At 51.8% G+C, this 15503-nt stretch overlaps 1 protein-coding gene across 1 annotated transcript in view; it reads right to left on the bottom strand.

The window, feature by feature from the left end:
• Nucleotides 1-884: 884 nt before the first annotated feature.
• Nucleotides 885-15503, bottom strand: part of JAG1 (jagged canonical Notch ligand 1) — a 35845-nt gene continuing 21226 nt past the window's right edge. Inside the window, exons 6-26 of the mRNA XM_047746106.1 lie at nt 15148-15278; nt 14732-14851; nt 14181-14294; nt 12668-12781; nt 11972-12085; nt 11508-11554; nt 10994-11167; nt 10429-10579; nt 9491-9655; nt 8929-9042; nt 8261-8374; nt 8037-8150; nt 7776-7892; nt 7251-7278; nt 6688-6773; nt 5464-5577; nt 4768-4877; nt 4402-4635; nt 4085-4216; nt 3753-3903; nt 885-2893 (exon numbers count right to left, since the gene is read on the bottom strand). Coding sequence (XP_047602062.1) covers nt 2436-2893; nt 3753-3903; nt 4085-4216; nt 4402-4635; nt 4768-4877; nt 5464-5577; nt 6688-6773; nt 7251-7278; nt 7776-7892; nt 8037-8150; nt 8261-8374; nt 8929-9042; nt 9491-9655; nt 10429-10579; nt 10994-11167; nt 11508-11554; nt 11972-12085; nt 12668-12781; nt 14181-14294; nt 14732-14851; nt 15148-15278 — 2902 coding nt within the window. The 3' untranslated portion in view covers nt 885-2435. The remainder of the gene's footprint in view (nt 2894-3752; nt 3904-4084; nt 4217-4401; nt 4636-4767; nt 4878-5463; nt 5578-6687; nt 6774-7250; nt 7279-7775; nt 7893-8036; nt 8151-8260; nt 8375-8928; nt 9043-9490; nt 9656-10428; nt 10580-10993; nt 11168-11507; nt 11555-11971; nt 12086-12667; nt 12782-14180; nt 14295-14731; nt 14852-15147; nt 15279-15503) is intronic.

The raw sequence follows: 15503 nt of genomic DNA, 5'->3' as shown, positions 1-15503 counted from the left end.
ATGTGCCCGTCCCCGCGGCTCATCCCTGGCTACAGAGGCGCCAGCGGCGAAGCTTCCCCAGCCCCACGTGTGTTTTGGGGGTGGGGGGGCAGAGCCATTTGGCGTCTGGCACCAGCAGCCACAGGAAGAACCACAGCTCTCCTGTCCTCAACAGGTACAAATGGGCAACCTCTGGAACCTCCTCGAAGGCCAGCTACCTGGCACCCCACGGCTACGTGGTGAGGCCACCCAAACACAGACTCCCCAGGCACAAGTGAGGAGTAGATGGTTCTGACCCCAGAAGCTTCTAGCTGCCACCTCCTGTGCATAAAACCACCCTGGAGGTGTGCGCGTGCACAGAAGCCGCGAGGGTGTGGTCCAGATGGCAGGACATTAATATTGTCCGAGTAGCCAGGGAAAGAAGAAAAAAAAAAAAAGTTTGAAGGCACCAAATCTCCCTCTTCCTCCCCGAACACTAATTCCAAGCTTTTTAAAAACCCTTTTAGTATGGTGGGCATTCCCCGTGAGTGCTCACAAACAATTCACCTCCACACTACAGGCCATTAACCCAGTGGTGTTTATTCAAGCAGTATTCACACTTGCTGTTGAGTAACAAGGGAATCAAGGCCCCTGAGATGGGGCTCACACAGCTCTCTGGCTTCACAGCAGCCCAGGGTGGTGTTTTTTGTTTTTGGGGTTTTTTTTGTTTTTGTTTTTGTTTTTGTTTTTTTTTAGAACTTCAGCTGAATTTTGTGGCTGAAAAGGCTTTCAGTTTTCCCTCCGTGCCCCTGTCAAGCGCGGCCTATTTATCACACCCCGGTTACCAGAACAGACTCGGCGGGGTGGCAGAGGCACAAGACAGAGCCAAGCAAAACTACATGAGCTCAGAAGAGGCCACACTGTTCCATGTTTCATACAAAAAATTTAATAAATAGTACTTTTCAAAATTTATTGCCAGGAACAACACATCAGAGATGCATTTGTATGTTCATAACACTAATAGGACAATACAAAGTATCTTCACGGTCTCAGTGATGAACCAACGAAATTAACTTTCATAAGCCTTTTTGATCTTCAACTTTGCAATAGCATTTTGATTTCCTCATTTAAGGCAGGCAGTGTACTCTATGGCAAATCTAAACAGTGATCTTACTGGACATTTTAAGGTTCAAGTATTCAACTAGCTTATAAGAATACTCCCTAAATGCAGTAGATAACGAAAAAAAAAATCTACAAGTGGTTCAGTATTACATACGAATGGTGAAAAGAAATCAGAATTTACAAAATAAGATTGGTGTGCTTCCAACTTCACACAATTTGATATTTTTAATGATATTCAACCACTCACGTTTTGGCTACGTAAAGTCGAAGCTCAAAGTTGTTCCCTTAAACTGCTGTGTAGCCGATCACCTGCCTGTCTCTTTTCAAGTCTAAAGCAGAAAAAAAAAAAAAAAAAGAAAAAAAAAAAAGAACCTGCTGTTCTAGACTAATTTTCAAACTGCCTTAGTCAGTCCTTAAAACGTGTTTTAAAGTGATGCTATAAAAAGGTGTTTTAAACATCTGACGTCGTACAAAAAAAAAAGTTCCACCAGTATTCCAGGCACTGAAGCCCATCCTATTGTTTTAAACTATTTTCAAACACCTTAATTTTGGCTTATAGGCAACACGTAGTAAGAAAATAAGTTCAAAAAAATAAAGCCATACACTTACAATGCTATCAAAAACCTTCAACTCTAAACACGTACATATAAATAAAAAGGAATGATGTTTTAAGGCTCTTGATTATTAAGTTAATAAATCAAATATACACAGTGATTAATAAAAAAGAATTATTTACATAACTATACAAAATTCTACTTTGACACATTTTTCCTCTTTAAATTCTTCATTTTACCAGCAACTGCTGACATCAAAGTCCCCCCTCCCCCAACAACATCAACAATAACAAAATACAATAAAAAAAATAAATAATAAACTCATTTGTGATAGTTGCTGTGGTTCTGAGCTGCAAAGGCACTTTCAAATACAGAACTACTTGTACGTCATCATAAAACCAATATACAAAAACAACTCAAGAGTCAATAAATATAAATAAAAACTATGATCCTAAGACTGCATCACCATTGGGACAGCTGGCAGAAGTGGGAGCTCAAGGCCCAGGGGCCGGGCGTTGTCCGGGGAGCCTGGTCCGAGAGCTGGCGGCTGTGGGCCGTGCGCGCCAGGGGCGGGGGGCACTTTGGACTGGCTTTTTGCATAGCTGTGAGATGCAGCATTTGATTTCCCAGCCAACCACAGAAACTACCATTGCCAGTGTAAGCCAGCTTGTCAAAACTTAAATTAACACAGGAATTCTAAGTCAACGACAGCCTCAGACTGGACTAGGACAGAAGAGTTGAAGAACTACAAGCCCCCAGCACCCTCAGACTCTACCTAGCGGTTGCCGCGCCCGCGCTCTGCTATACGATGTACTCCATCCGGTTTAAGCTCTGGGCGCTTTCCAGGTCCCTGTTGTCCTGTTTGTTTGTCCAGTTTGGGTGTTTGGCTGGCGTGCCGTTGGGGGGCTTCTCCTCTCGGTCTACCAGCGTGTAGGCTGGCTGTTTGGCAAACCGGGCTTTCTGCTGGTGCTTGTCCATGTCGTCCTCCTCCACCTCCGAGTTGTGTGTCCTGATTTTTGACATTTTGGAGTTTTTGTTCTCGTAATCCTTGATGGGGACCGTGTTAGCCCCGTGCTTCTCGATGGGGTTTTTGATCTGGTTCAGCTGCTCCCGCACGTTGTTGGTGGTGTTGTCCTCGGAGGCCGAGCGAGCGTGGCTGCTGGGCTTCCGCCGCTTCCGCACGCACCAGTAGAAGGCCGTCACCAGGCAACAGATCCAAGCCACAGTCAAGACGGAGCTCAGCAGAGGAACCAGGAAATCTGTAAGGCGGACACAAAACCAATGAGCTCTCAGAAGGAAAGGAAAAAAAAAGCCATCACATGAACAACAGAATACCAACACTGGTGCAGCTCCTGCCCATCATTCCTAAAAGGGGTGCCATGGGGACAAGTCCCTTTTTACAACCACATATTGTCACTTCACAGCTTGATAAGCAAGTACAGGACCAGGGCCCTTGGGGACCCTGACACGTTTGTCCCCAGAGACCAGGCGCAGCAGCAGCTCCTCGAGGCTCCTGATGGCCGTGTGGAGAGGAGCATCTGGTTCAGTCCAGGAGAGTCTGGCTCCTCGGGCCGCAGCTCACTAGAGGATCTGGTTTGCAGCATGACCTGCAACCCGATCGGAGCGCGCACAGCTCAGATATCCCATAATTCTCATGTACCCAGTTTCTCACCTCACTCGAACAATGAGGGTCAAAAGGTGAGCGTGGCTGTCCCGCAGGGCCATCAGGCTGCCTATCAAACCCGTGTGTCATGGTGCTTAGGCCAGACTGTCCCACGACAACAGAATGCCACAGCAGGGTTTGCCTGGCCATGAGCTCAGGGCACAGCAGTGCTCTGCCCTAGGGCTCCGCAGTGTATCTAGAGACGGTGCGTGTTCGGCAGGGGTGCCGGCTTCCGAGAGCACCGCGTGTTGGCCAGGAAAGAAGGTACCTCTGCCCATCACCCCAGGACCTTAGTCATGGCAGCTGGCCTCTGTTTTCCCCAGTTAAACGGTGGAGTCAGGGCTGGGGGTGGTCCTCAAGAGGGGAAACTGTCAGCTAATGCCCCACCTGCTGGGTGGTGAGCCAAGACCTAAGACAGTCCTCCCTCCGGGGCACTGTCCCCACCTGCCACCTACCCGTTCTGTTCCTTAGAGGCCGCCTCTGCACTCGCACTTCCGCCACGGCAGCGATAAGCGAGCTATTCCCATCCCGTTTACTAACAAGATCTATGATTTTGTCAGTGATCTCCTTGATCGGGTTTCCATCATCCCGGATGTCTTCGGCAGACTGGAAAAAGGAGAACGGTCAGATGCACGGTCAGGGCAACACTCCACAGGAGCCGTTACTAAGAGTCACTGAACGCGTGTGCCACGCTCACTCGCAGCGACCTCACTGTCCGAACAGTGGCTAACTGGTTTGCGAACTACCCACAACCAAGTGATGAGGCGGGAATGGGTCTCGTACTTACAATGGCCACATGTATTTCATTGTTCGCAGACGGGGACGGCTCACAGGCTATGTAGATGGAATATTCAGCAGAAACGTTCTTTAAGATATTCAGATTCCTCAGTTCACTACAAATGTGCTCCGTGGTGAGACCCTAGAATCACATTTGAAAACCACACATGTAAGATACCGAAAGAAGAGGGAAAAAAACAAAAACAGCCAAGGTTTCCTTGGAAGTCAGGAATGGAAGCTCGACAAGCGCCTAGCTGGGGACGCTCCTGCTTCAGAACAAGCAGACACACACCGCCAGGCCTAACTGAAAAAGCGCTGGTTCCGTACCGGTGACATCATCTCCTTGTTGAAGGTGAACGTGATGTTGGCACAGTTCTCCTGGTAGTAGGGGTCGGAGGTGCACTTGGTCTTTACCGGCTGGAGACTGGAAGACCGGCACTCACCCACACCCGTGCAGGGGCGGACGAAGCACTGGTCATCCAGGATCGGGATGCAGCTCTGCCCGCTGGGGCACTCACTGTGCCCTTTGTGGAGCAGGCAAGGTCGAGGGCCACACCAGACCTGGAGAGAGAGAGAGAGAGAGAGACAGAGATGGAGAGAGAAAGAGAGACAGAGATGGGGAGGGCAGCTCAGGAGGAACGCCGGGCAGCAGCAAACCCGGCACGTGGGCAAGAGGCACAGGCCCCGCCGTACCTTGGAGCAGGCGATCCTTCCGTTCAGACACTGGCAGGCATTGCAGTCATCGTCCCACCTGGCCCCATCTGGTATCACACTCCCCACGGTGATACAAGGTCTCCCTGAAACTGCAAGGTAGGATGCCTGAGTGGAAGGAGTGTCCTTTTCTGTTGGGCACTCTACTCTTCACCTCCTCCCTGTTAGGGAGGGATTACAGCTCTGCCCCGGGACAACAGGTCTTCTTCCCTCCCCGGCTGCCTCGGCACGTGGTCCCATGACCACCCGGCTGTACCAGGGCCGCCTTTCTGTGGGGATGATGTGAGCAGAGTCGCTCACAGCTGGGCTTGGCCATTCGCCAGATAGAGCTACTGGTCCACAGGGTGGGAGGAAGCACCCAGAACAGACCTGAGCCCAGCCTGCAGCCCATTCTCACTACATCTGCCCTGCATGCCCCGAGCAACACGATGAATGCCTGCTGTAGGCCACGTCTTGGGATGGTTTGTCACAGAGCACAACTGCCCGAGAGCCAGACTACAAACAGCTACCCTATTCGTAGGGGGTCCCTTAAGCTCCCCCGGTCCCCGTGACTCCCTCTGCACATCCCCCCTCCATGTTCTCTCCCTTAGCACAGTGTGCGCTCGGGAACAGTCAGAGGGTAACTGCAGTGACTAGGGCCCGCTCGCCCCATGGGCAGCTGCAGCCTGACCCACATACCTTCCTGGCACTTAGCACCACTGTGCCCTGGGGGACAGATGCACCGGTAGCCATTAATCTCATCCACACAGGTTGCTCCAAAGGCACATGGTGAGGACTGGCATTCATTGATGTCTAGGAGAAGTGGAGATTAAGTTTAGGATCCAATGGGAAGCAATGATGTTTTTTCTAAGTTTTTACTAACCTAACACACAGATAAAGCATATAGAACCTAAGTATAAGTTTAATGAGTTACGTAACCAGCACCTAAATAAATTGATCATCAGTACCCCAAAAAGCACCAGTTACTGCCCCCCAAAGATCATTAGCCTGACTTTTGAGCAGCTGAGGGTCAGTTCAGGAGGCAGCAATTTTTGATGAAATAGGTTCCTTTTTATCAGATGGTACAACTTAGAGCAAGGACTGGCAAAGTTCTTAATAAGGGTCAAATATTTTAACCTTTGCGGGCCATATGGGCTTTGTCATGACTACTGAACCCTGTTGTAGCATGAAAGCAGCTTTAAGACAGTACATAAAGGAGTAGCTGTGTGCCAATAAAACTTTATTTACAAAAAGAGCCTGTGGATCAAGGCAACAGTTTGCCAACACAATTTAGAAACATGAAATAGACCAAATCTACTGCAACTTAGTGCTGAAGACCAGTCGGTCCCAGACTCAAGCACTAGTAAAATTTTAAATAATTTGGGGATGAGAATGAAAATTACAGCTATTCCCCCTAAACTAAACGGCATATAAAAAGGTAGGAAAGGGCTCAAAATAAAAACCTTAAGCACCCTGAAAAACTGTACTGCCTGCCTCCCATTTTAATCATTTCACCAAGGCCTGACCAAACCTTTGGAAACCACTAGACCCTAGTCCCATCCACTGCCGTTAGCTCTGTCCTCTGTGGCTTACGTCCACGTGTCAATGACTTCAGTGTAGTCAAGGGGAAAAGCGCTCTTTCCTTGCGGCCTCAGAATGGATTAATCCTCCAATTCTGTGGCTGATAAACTCCCTCCCCTGGACGAGGGCCATACTACCCGGGGAAGGACCAGCAGGTACCTGGGAGCTTCCGGCCTTAGCCAGAACCTTAATCCCAGCTGGAGGTGGGACGTTTTATGCCTCTCAGGCGGGGCTAAAGGGAAGAGTGACTTTAACCATTTTCAAGATGAAAAGTGTTGGTCTGAGGGCTGGGAGTTAGGGGCAAGAACACCACTGGGGAAACCAACTTGGCCTGGTCCTTACTTATTCTGCAGTCAGGTCCAGCAAAGCCGGGGGCACACTCGCACCGGTACCAGTTGTCCCCATCTACACATGTGCCACTGTTGTAACTAAGAAGAAAGCAAAGACTGCCTCAGTTACTGACCTCCCAATCCACGGATCCACGACTCCACCAGCCAGTTCACGGGGCACCATGCCAGTTACATTAGGTGGCTCTCACCCCTGGCCACACTCCCCATTGCCTGGGGAGCTTTAAAAATAATAGTGCCCAGGTCCCACCCCCAGAGGCTCTCAGTCACAGGTCTCCATTGCAGTCCAGGTATCCGAACTTCTAAAAGCTCCCCAGATGATCCTCGTGGACAGCCAAGGTGGAAAGTCTCAGCTCCCAACAGAGACACAGCCTGGCTGATTAAAGTGTGGTCTGCGGACCAGCGGACCAGTGTCTCCTGGGAGCATGTGCCCCGGGCAGGGTCTGCAGCCCCACCCAGGCCTCCCGCAGCAGAACCTGCATTCCAGGCAAGATCCCTGGGGAATACCCATGCACAATGCAGCCAACAAAGGCTGGCTTCAAAGGTGGTCATGCTTACCAGGGATGAGGACTGCAGTCGTTGGTATCTGCAAAGTAAAAAGACAACTTAACACTCAGGCCTTCATCCGGCAAAGCAGTTTTAACCGTACGTAGAAATACCCCTTATTTCCCTAAGACCTGTCTGATAGAGTCGTAGTTTACACCAGCAAAAGACGCTGACGACCTCTGTTCAATTGGAACCAGGCCTGCGCCACAAGTTTGTTCCCTATGCCGTGGGACACCCCACAGGAAGAGGCCCTGCTCAGGGCGGGTAGGGGGCTGTGAGAAGGGAAGGAAACAGGCTGCTGGTCAGAACCACGCTGGGAGCGCAGACACCATCTGTCTCCACTTATCTCCTCGGCGACTTTCTCATGCCCAGGTCAGAGCTGCAGTCCATCAAGTGCGTTAGAACAGACCCAGGTGAAGCAGAAGCAGACATCAAACAGCTCTGCTTCTGGTTTCCATCCCGAGTCCCTGAGGGTGTCAGCCTGCACTCCTGCAGCCCTTGCAGAGTTCAGGGCATGTGGGGCAGAGGGACACTCACTCTGAGTACAGATGGGCCCCTCCCAGCCTTCTTTGCAGACACACGTGAAGGAGTCCCCGTTGACCACACAGGTGCCCCCATTGTGGCAAGGGTTGGGCAGGCAGCTGCTGTTCCGGGCTACAAGACAAGAACAGACAGGACCACCCTCCTTGAGGCTCCACGGACAGTCCCGGGAGCCAAGAAGCAGACCTGCCAGGAGAACAGTCCTAGGTGTCAAGACGGCCACGCCCACTGCCAACCCCATGTGGGGCAGAAAGCTACCTATGTTGCAGGTCGTCCCTTCCCAGCCTCCAGGGCACATGCACTTGAAAGCGTCCCCTTCGTCATAGCAGGTGCCACCGTTGTTGCACGTGGCCTCGTCACACTGGCTGTCACCTGAAGGAGGGGGATCTCCATGTGAGCCCCTGGCCAGCCCCCCTCACAGAAAACAGGGAAGGCTGGAGGGGTTCCGGGGATGGGGGGGACCCCCGCCAGCTACCACTTACGTGAGTGGCAGGTCTTTCCTTTCCACCCATTTTTACAGTCACAGTAAAAGTCGTTGACAAGGTCACGACACGAGCCCCCATTGTGGCAGGGATTCTGGCTGCAGTCATTGATGTCTAGAATCAAAGAGGAGACACCCAGCTCAAGAAGTTTCCAGAACTGTTCACGGCCTGGAAGAACCGCACCTCTTCCTATGGCCACCTCCACCCGCTGGTTTCCACTCCGAGGTCCAAGACCAGCTGAGCAATCCCGGGACTTCAACACTTTCACTCTTCAGCAGGAGGAAAGGAGCCCTCAGCTGGGTTACTCGTAACCCCACAAGGTGGCAAGACAGGGAGAGGCCTCTGTCGCTGCCACGGAAGTTAACGTCAGCACAGGCACAAATTACAATCAAAACAGAAAGAGGATTACTTTCCCCGCAAGCAGGGGTATTTATCCTAATGACAGTCTGCCTTTACAGCTCCTCGCAGAAGCTCCTCCCTGAGGCCTGTCATGGGCACTCACAAACGCTAACAGGACACAGGCGATGCTATCCTAGGACAAGAACAGTTAGGGTCTCAGGGCCTCATTCCCATGAAAAAGACAAGCCTCCTGTGAGGATTCCCCTGCCCCGCCCCCCCCACACCGAGCATCCCAGAGCTGTCTGGCCCAGAAAAGACCACACACTCACTGGTTTCACAGTAGGCCCCCTCCCAGCCATCACTGCAGATGCACTTGTAGGAGTTGACCCCATCGATGCAAGTGCCGCCATTTTTACAGGGGTTGCTCTCACAGTCGTTAATATCTGTGAAACGAAGACAAAAAGCTGGTGAGTGAAGGACCCCTGACGCCATAGCCAGGCACTGGTCCCGGGGCCACCTCCTGAGAAAATGAGGGGCCAACTCCATCAGGACCCTTTCTCGAGTTCAACAGGCTGCTCATCAGGCAGAAGCCTCCAGAGGATGCCTTGTCTGTTTTAGTGCCTCAGAGGCTAAGCTGCTTGGAGGGAGCAGGGAAGAAATTCTTACGGAAAAGCGAGACCGCCCAAACTAGGAAGATTCCAGAACATAAGTGTGCTGAAGGGTCAGAGGCGTCAGTGAGCTCATAAATTAAACCTAACTCGGTCTCAGGCCCTGGGTGGACTGGGAAGCCTCACTGGCCTCAACTGTAATGACTCAAGCTCAAATGCTCCCCGAGCTGGGCGGAGGCGGGGTGAGGGGGCGCCGTGCCCCATCCCCTGAGAGGGGTCTTACTTTCATGGCAGTATGTTCCAGTGAAGCCTTTGTTACAGTCACAGGTGAATTTGCCTCCCGACTGACTCTTGCACTTCCCGTGGGGACCACAGACGTTCGAGGAAATATACCGCACCCCCTCAGGCGTGTCGTTGGAAGCCATGGCCACTGTGCAGCTGTCAATCACTAGAAGACAGACTCGGGATTAGATCACGGCCACGGACCCCCGAGACATGGCATTCCTAAACTGAGGACCTACACCAAGCTTGCTTTCCTGGAGACAGGCACCCTTTGGTTCATGAGGGTAAGAAGTCAAGAGGCACCTTGGGGCTGAGACTCTGGCAGTGGGCCACGTCACACTGTAACAGGCGAAGCTGAAACTCCAGGCAGACAGAATTTTGTTTTTAAGGCATTTTCCCCCGAGGTAGCTAAGAAGCCTACATGTCTGTGGGCCCCTCTCCTCCCTGTGACATCTCCTCAGCCTGGCCGAAGCTTGCTAAAGGAAGCTGGACAGCTTCATTTCCTATGTAATCATACGTAAGCTAGCAGGAAGGACAAAGAACCTGTAAAGCTGTGTCACCTACTACAACAGCCCCGAGACACGTGTGGCTATTTTGGCGAATTAAAGTTAAGTAAAGTCCCCCTATCTAGCCGTACCAGTCACACTCAAGGCTCCTGGGGCTAATGTCCCCAACAGTGCAGAGAGCAGACATCTCCACAGCTGCAGAAAGTTCTGGCAGTGTTGCTTTGAGGGCCATCTCTGTGCTGCAAAGCAGAACAGGTATGCTCGCCCCTGGGCTACCTGGGGACCTGGCTCTACCACCAGCCGAGCCTGAATAAACGGCTTCCACATGTTCTGGCTTCCCTAAGCAGTCAGGTTAGGGTCTCTCCATCTCATCTGAACGGCCTCTGAGAATATCAAGGGGCAGCGGCCACCCAGGGCGGCAGGCAGGGAGTACCTTCGCAGGGAGCGGTGCGACAGTGGTCTTTAAGGTGGGAGCAGTTCTTGCCCTCGTAGTCCTCGGGACACTTGCAGAAATAGTCACTGGCACGGTTGTAGCACTGGGCGCCGTTCTGGCAGGGATCGGGCTCACAATAATCCACGTCCAGCTGCGGGGCCAGGAGCAGGGAAGGGGAGAAGAAACGGAGCTGTGATTATAACTGCTCTGGGGCGGCAGGCGCTGGAATCTGACCCCTTCACCTCCTTCTATTAGGAGAGCACCCTACATGATAGTTATGTCCTAGAGACTGTCCAGGGATGCATGGGCAAAACAGGGCGGAGTGGAAGAGGTCAGGGGCACAAAGTCAAATCGAAAGGCTGCTGACACGATGAAGAAAACCACTCCTCGGTGTCCTTCCACCTGCGTTCACCTAGAAGTCCCTGGTCAGTGGATGTTAACAGACTTCATGGTGACTCCAGAGTGAGGAAGGGAAGGGGATGGGAGAGGGAGCAGAGGAGGGGGGCGGAAGAGGAGGGAGCCCTGCTGTAGAAACTTGGCATATGGAGGTTCTAGCATTGCTCACCTGACAGAGGTTTCCAGAGAAACCAGTGGGACACAGACACTGGAATCTGTTGATTTCATTCTGACAGTGACCCCCATTCAAACAGGGGTTGCTGGCGCATTCATCGATCTCCCTCTCACAGTGATCGCCTGCATAGCCAGGTGGACAGATACAGCGATAACCATTAACCAAATCCTGGAAGAGGAGAAGGAGGGGGGAGAAAGACAGGCTTTTTTCTCTGTACTCCGCAAACAGGGCTGCGGCAGTCCCCCATGACTGCCGCGGTTCCGCTGATCCGCCGTGATCGCTCAGGGCCCAGCCTCTCGAAATGTTTGAGAGGAATTTCTATGTGCAGGCCTTCGACATGGCTCCCAAGAGGCTGGGGGGGTAACATGAGCCCAAATGAAACTTCCAGAGAATCACTCTCCACCTGCATTTTTAAATCTCAGAGGGACCAAGCTCTCCCAGGGTCACATACACCTTATAGATTCTTGTCAATCAGTAAGGTTTTCATCTTAAGCTAAGATTTACATACCCGACAGGAGGCGTCATTCTGACACTGGCCAAGGCAGTCATTAATATCTGAAAAATAAACAAGTCATCATATTAAAGAGGCAATTTCCATTGAAGTTGAGCTTAATTGAAAAGTGTTCTCTGCTCAGGATAGATAAAAGCCTCAAATCAGAGTTCCTGTATGCTTCCCCTGGCATAAGGTTATTACACTGGGTGGGAACCCTCCCTCATTCCTCCAGACTGAGCAAGTGAACTTCACATCATTGTTTGAGACACCTTATCAGCACATGGCTGTTTTACCGGCTAAGGAGCCTGATAAAGTGCCAGGTTTTCCCTTCTGCACTGATCCCTCCCTCTCCAAAAATACTGCCTCTCCGAGGTTCTCCTTTTACCACACAAGTCTTGGAGCTGGAGCGGACGTACAGGCCTAGAAAGCCTTCAGTACCTCAGTTTCACAAAAATCAAAATCGAAACAAAGGTACTCACTTATGTCACAATTCTGACCCGTCCAGCCTGGGAGGCAATCACAGTAGTAGCTTGCGATCAGATTCTTACAGGATTTGGCATTTACACAAGGTTTGGCCTCGCATTCATTTGCATCTGAAAGAAATGTGGAAGGGCAGTGAGAAATGGAGATTTACCCCCACTTCCCCCGCCCCCAGCCCTATTGATAGTTTCTCTGAACCAGGAGACATTTTAATAACCTAGCTAAATCACAGATACTAGGTTCCCACTATTTGGAACAGCTGATCCCTCTCCCTAGCCACTACCCAATAAGGAATGCTAATTGATAACTTTCCGGCTGCTGGTTAACAACTGGCCCCCAACAGGAGAGCAGAAAGCCACCAGGCACTGAACTCGGAGCAGCCTAGTTGCTGGGATTTAAATGTGGCAGGAAGAATGCAGACAGCTCATTCCTCATGAGACCATCCCCGTTTGCAACCCAGCTGAACGCTCCTTGGACAGACGATTGACATGGTTCAAGGAATCCCACGACTTTCCCACAGGGCCTAAAAGAGCTAGGCCATTTGCATTCGAGTTCTCTCTCCCAGGCCCGCTGGACTCTTGACAATAAATTACTTTTTAACACGATGGTGTGCACACCCACACCACTACCCACAGGCTCATCTCCCCCAACAGCCAGGCTCATCAAAGCCAACCTTGATGCAGGAATTTCCTTACCTAACTGGCACGTTTTGCCAGTCCACTGGGGTGGGCACACGCACTTGAATCCATTAACCAAGTCCTGGCAGGTGCCCCCGTGGGAACAGTTATTTGGAGAACAGTCATCAATGTCTGTTGGACAAAAGGGAAAAGGGTTGGCAATTTAATCTCCGTCCCTTTGACAATTACATCATTTAATGCCAACCCTCACATGAGGAGCCTTCACTTAAGAGCCAGACACCTGTTCTAAGGGACTGCTGTGACGGTAAGGCCCGATTTTAGCTTTAAATCCTCCACTGCCCCAGTTCATTTAATCCCCAACCTAAGCAGCAGGGAAAGCCAGCTGGCTTTCCCCAGAGCATCGACCCACTGGTAACATGGGACATCTAGCTCTGCCCACCTTTGATTTTTAAAGAAAAGTTTCAGCATGGCTCAAGGGTGGCTAAGAAAAGGCAAGGAAAAAGAAGTCTTTACTGGTAGAAAACTTCATTCTTATTAGCTCACAGAGCTTTCCCAAAATGACACAGCTGGGGTCCCCACCCCCACTTCTGCCCGGGACTACAGTGGCCTCTTCCTTCATCCGCTGCCCACTTATGAAGGACCAGGCTCGCTCTCTGAATCTGCTAATGGGTTCAGAAGACATGGGAATTCTCCTGTCCCATATCAAGAGGGCACAGGGCAGGGGTGGGGTAATGATCCATCCTGCAAGAGGCAGGCGGGGCCACAGGGCCAGCCCCGGCGGCCTGACCCCCAAAGCCCCGTTCTTCACCAGGCTGTCGGGGTGCTGACAACAGTGGTTCTCAGGCCTGGCTGCAACTCAGAAACCCAGGTGCTTGTTTAAGAATGTGGACTCCTCAGGGGCGCCTGGGTGGCTCAGTGGGTTAAGCCTCGGCCTTCAGCTCAGGTCATGATCTCAGGGTCCTGGGATCGGGCCCTGCATCGGGCTCTCTGCTCAGCAGGGAGCCTGCTTCCCCCCCTCTCTCTGCCTGCTTCTCTGCCTACTCGTGATCTGTGTGTCAAATAAATAAAATCTTTAAAAAAAAAAAAAAAAGAATGTGGACTCCTCGATCCCAAAGGCAAACTGTGGGGATACCACATCTACACGGTCCAGTCCAGCCCCCCGGCGTTTCTCCCATGCAGCCAGGCCTTGCAGTCACAACAACTCTGCACTGTAGCTTCCTCTTTTGGGGCCCCCTGCCCCCCATAACCAAATTCAGGGGTGACAGCCTCCCTGCGGACAGCTTCTCCATGGCTGCAAGGAGAAGAACTATGACTCGATTCAGAGGAGGCAGAGCTCCAGGGAGCACACAAGAAGGACAGAGGTATCCATGCAGAAGTTTCCTCCAGGAACTAAGGATGAGGATGCAGGGAGACTTCCGGCGTAAAGGCTAGAAGCCCAAGCCGGACCCCTCCCACCAAGACAGACCCATCACTGAGACCTGACAATGAACCCAGCCCAGGTCCCAGCCCCCAACCCACGTATCTCAATACAGTGATCCTCAGGAAAAGACAGGCCAAAGCCCAGACTTACTTGTGGAACACGTGGGGCCCGTCCAGCCCGGAGAACACTCGCACTCAAACCCTAGCGAGGTCTCCCTGCAGCTGCCTCTGTTGTGGCAGGGGTCAGACAGGCACGCGTGCTCCGCTGCAAGAACAAGGAGAGCGGTCAGCAAGGGACTCCCGCTTGGGGCCGCCTCTGTCCTCTCCCCGCAGCGGAGTCCCACGCCTGGGCCACCAGTTCCAGCTCACTTCAGAAAAATGAAAGCAGCTGAGTCTAGGGTAGACAGGAAGGCCTCTCTCGCCCAAGTGTCTGCGGCCACATTCTAAGGCATCTCAGGGCTGGGGTCACCGTGCGGCAAACAGCCCCTCCATCCCCCATGCTAGGCAGCATCACTGGCTGGGAGACCCTCACGCTGCTTGCAGGAGGTCTCAAAGACCCACAGAACTGCTGGGATGGTAAGACTTCGCTTCCAAGGCCGTTTTCATCTTTTAACGACTCCTTAAAGTGTGCTGTTATTTCTTCTTAAGCTGAGTGTACCCGAAAATTAAATGAAGGGCTCTAGTGCCACCTGGACCACTTACCGATTTCACAGTTGGATCCTGAATAGCCCTCAGGGCACGAACACTGGTACTTGTCAGGACCAGTGTTGCTGCAGGTTCCCCCGTTGAGACAGGGCTGGCGGGTCCCGCAGTAGTTGAGATCTGCCAGAGACCCGGGGAGGTCAGCAGCTCAGAGCGGGCCGTACAAGCTGCAGAGCGGCCCTGTTTCTAGTGCTCCCCCCACCCCACCCGCCTCTTTGAAAAATAAAACCAGAAAAAAAAAAAAATCCCAAACCACGGCATTAAAGGCAAATTCTAACAGATTCAGAATGAAAAGCCCCTACAAATAAAAATAAATCAAAGTAAAATCCCGAGTACAGCTGCCCCACCCCTTCAGTTCAACTGTGGCCCCCTTATCCTGCCCCCCCCCGCCCCGGTCCAGTCCCCTGGGAGTGTACCTTTGTCGCAAAGCTGGCCACCCCAGTTGGTCTCACAGAGGCACTGCCAGGGCTCGTTACAGGTGCCATGGACACAGCCAGGGTGTGGGATGCACTTGTCACAGTACAGGCCTTGCCAGCCATACTGGCACCTGGGGACAGACAGCGCACACATGCCCCACTTTAGTCCTTAGAACATTCAGGGAGATCTGCGCCATTTAAATGCAAGGCTAAGAATAAGAAGTCCAGGTGTTTCCAGTCTTCTTTCTTTCTTTCTCTCTCTCTTTTTTTTTTTTTTTTTTTTTGGTGATAGGACAGTAAGACTTGAAGGTTTGTGCGGGGGCTCTGTCTAAACAAACATTTTTAGTGGTTGGGCT

This window comes from Lutra lutra, chromosome 9, assembly GCF_902655055.1.
Source record: "Lutra lutra chromosome 9, mLutLut1.2, whole genome shotgun sequence".
In the NCBI taxonomy this organism is placed as follows: Eukaryota; Metazoa; Chordata; class Mammalia; order Carnivora; family Mustelidae; genus Lutra; species Lutra lutra.
This window is presented reverse-complemented; position numbering and strand designations above follow the sequence as displayed.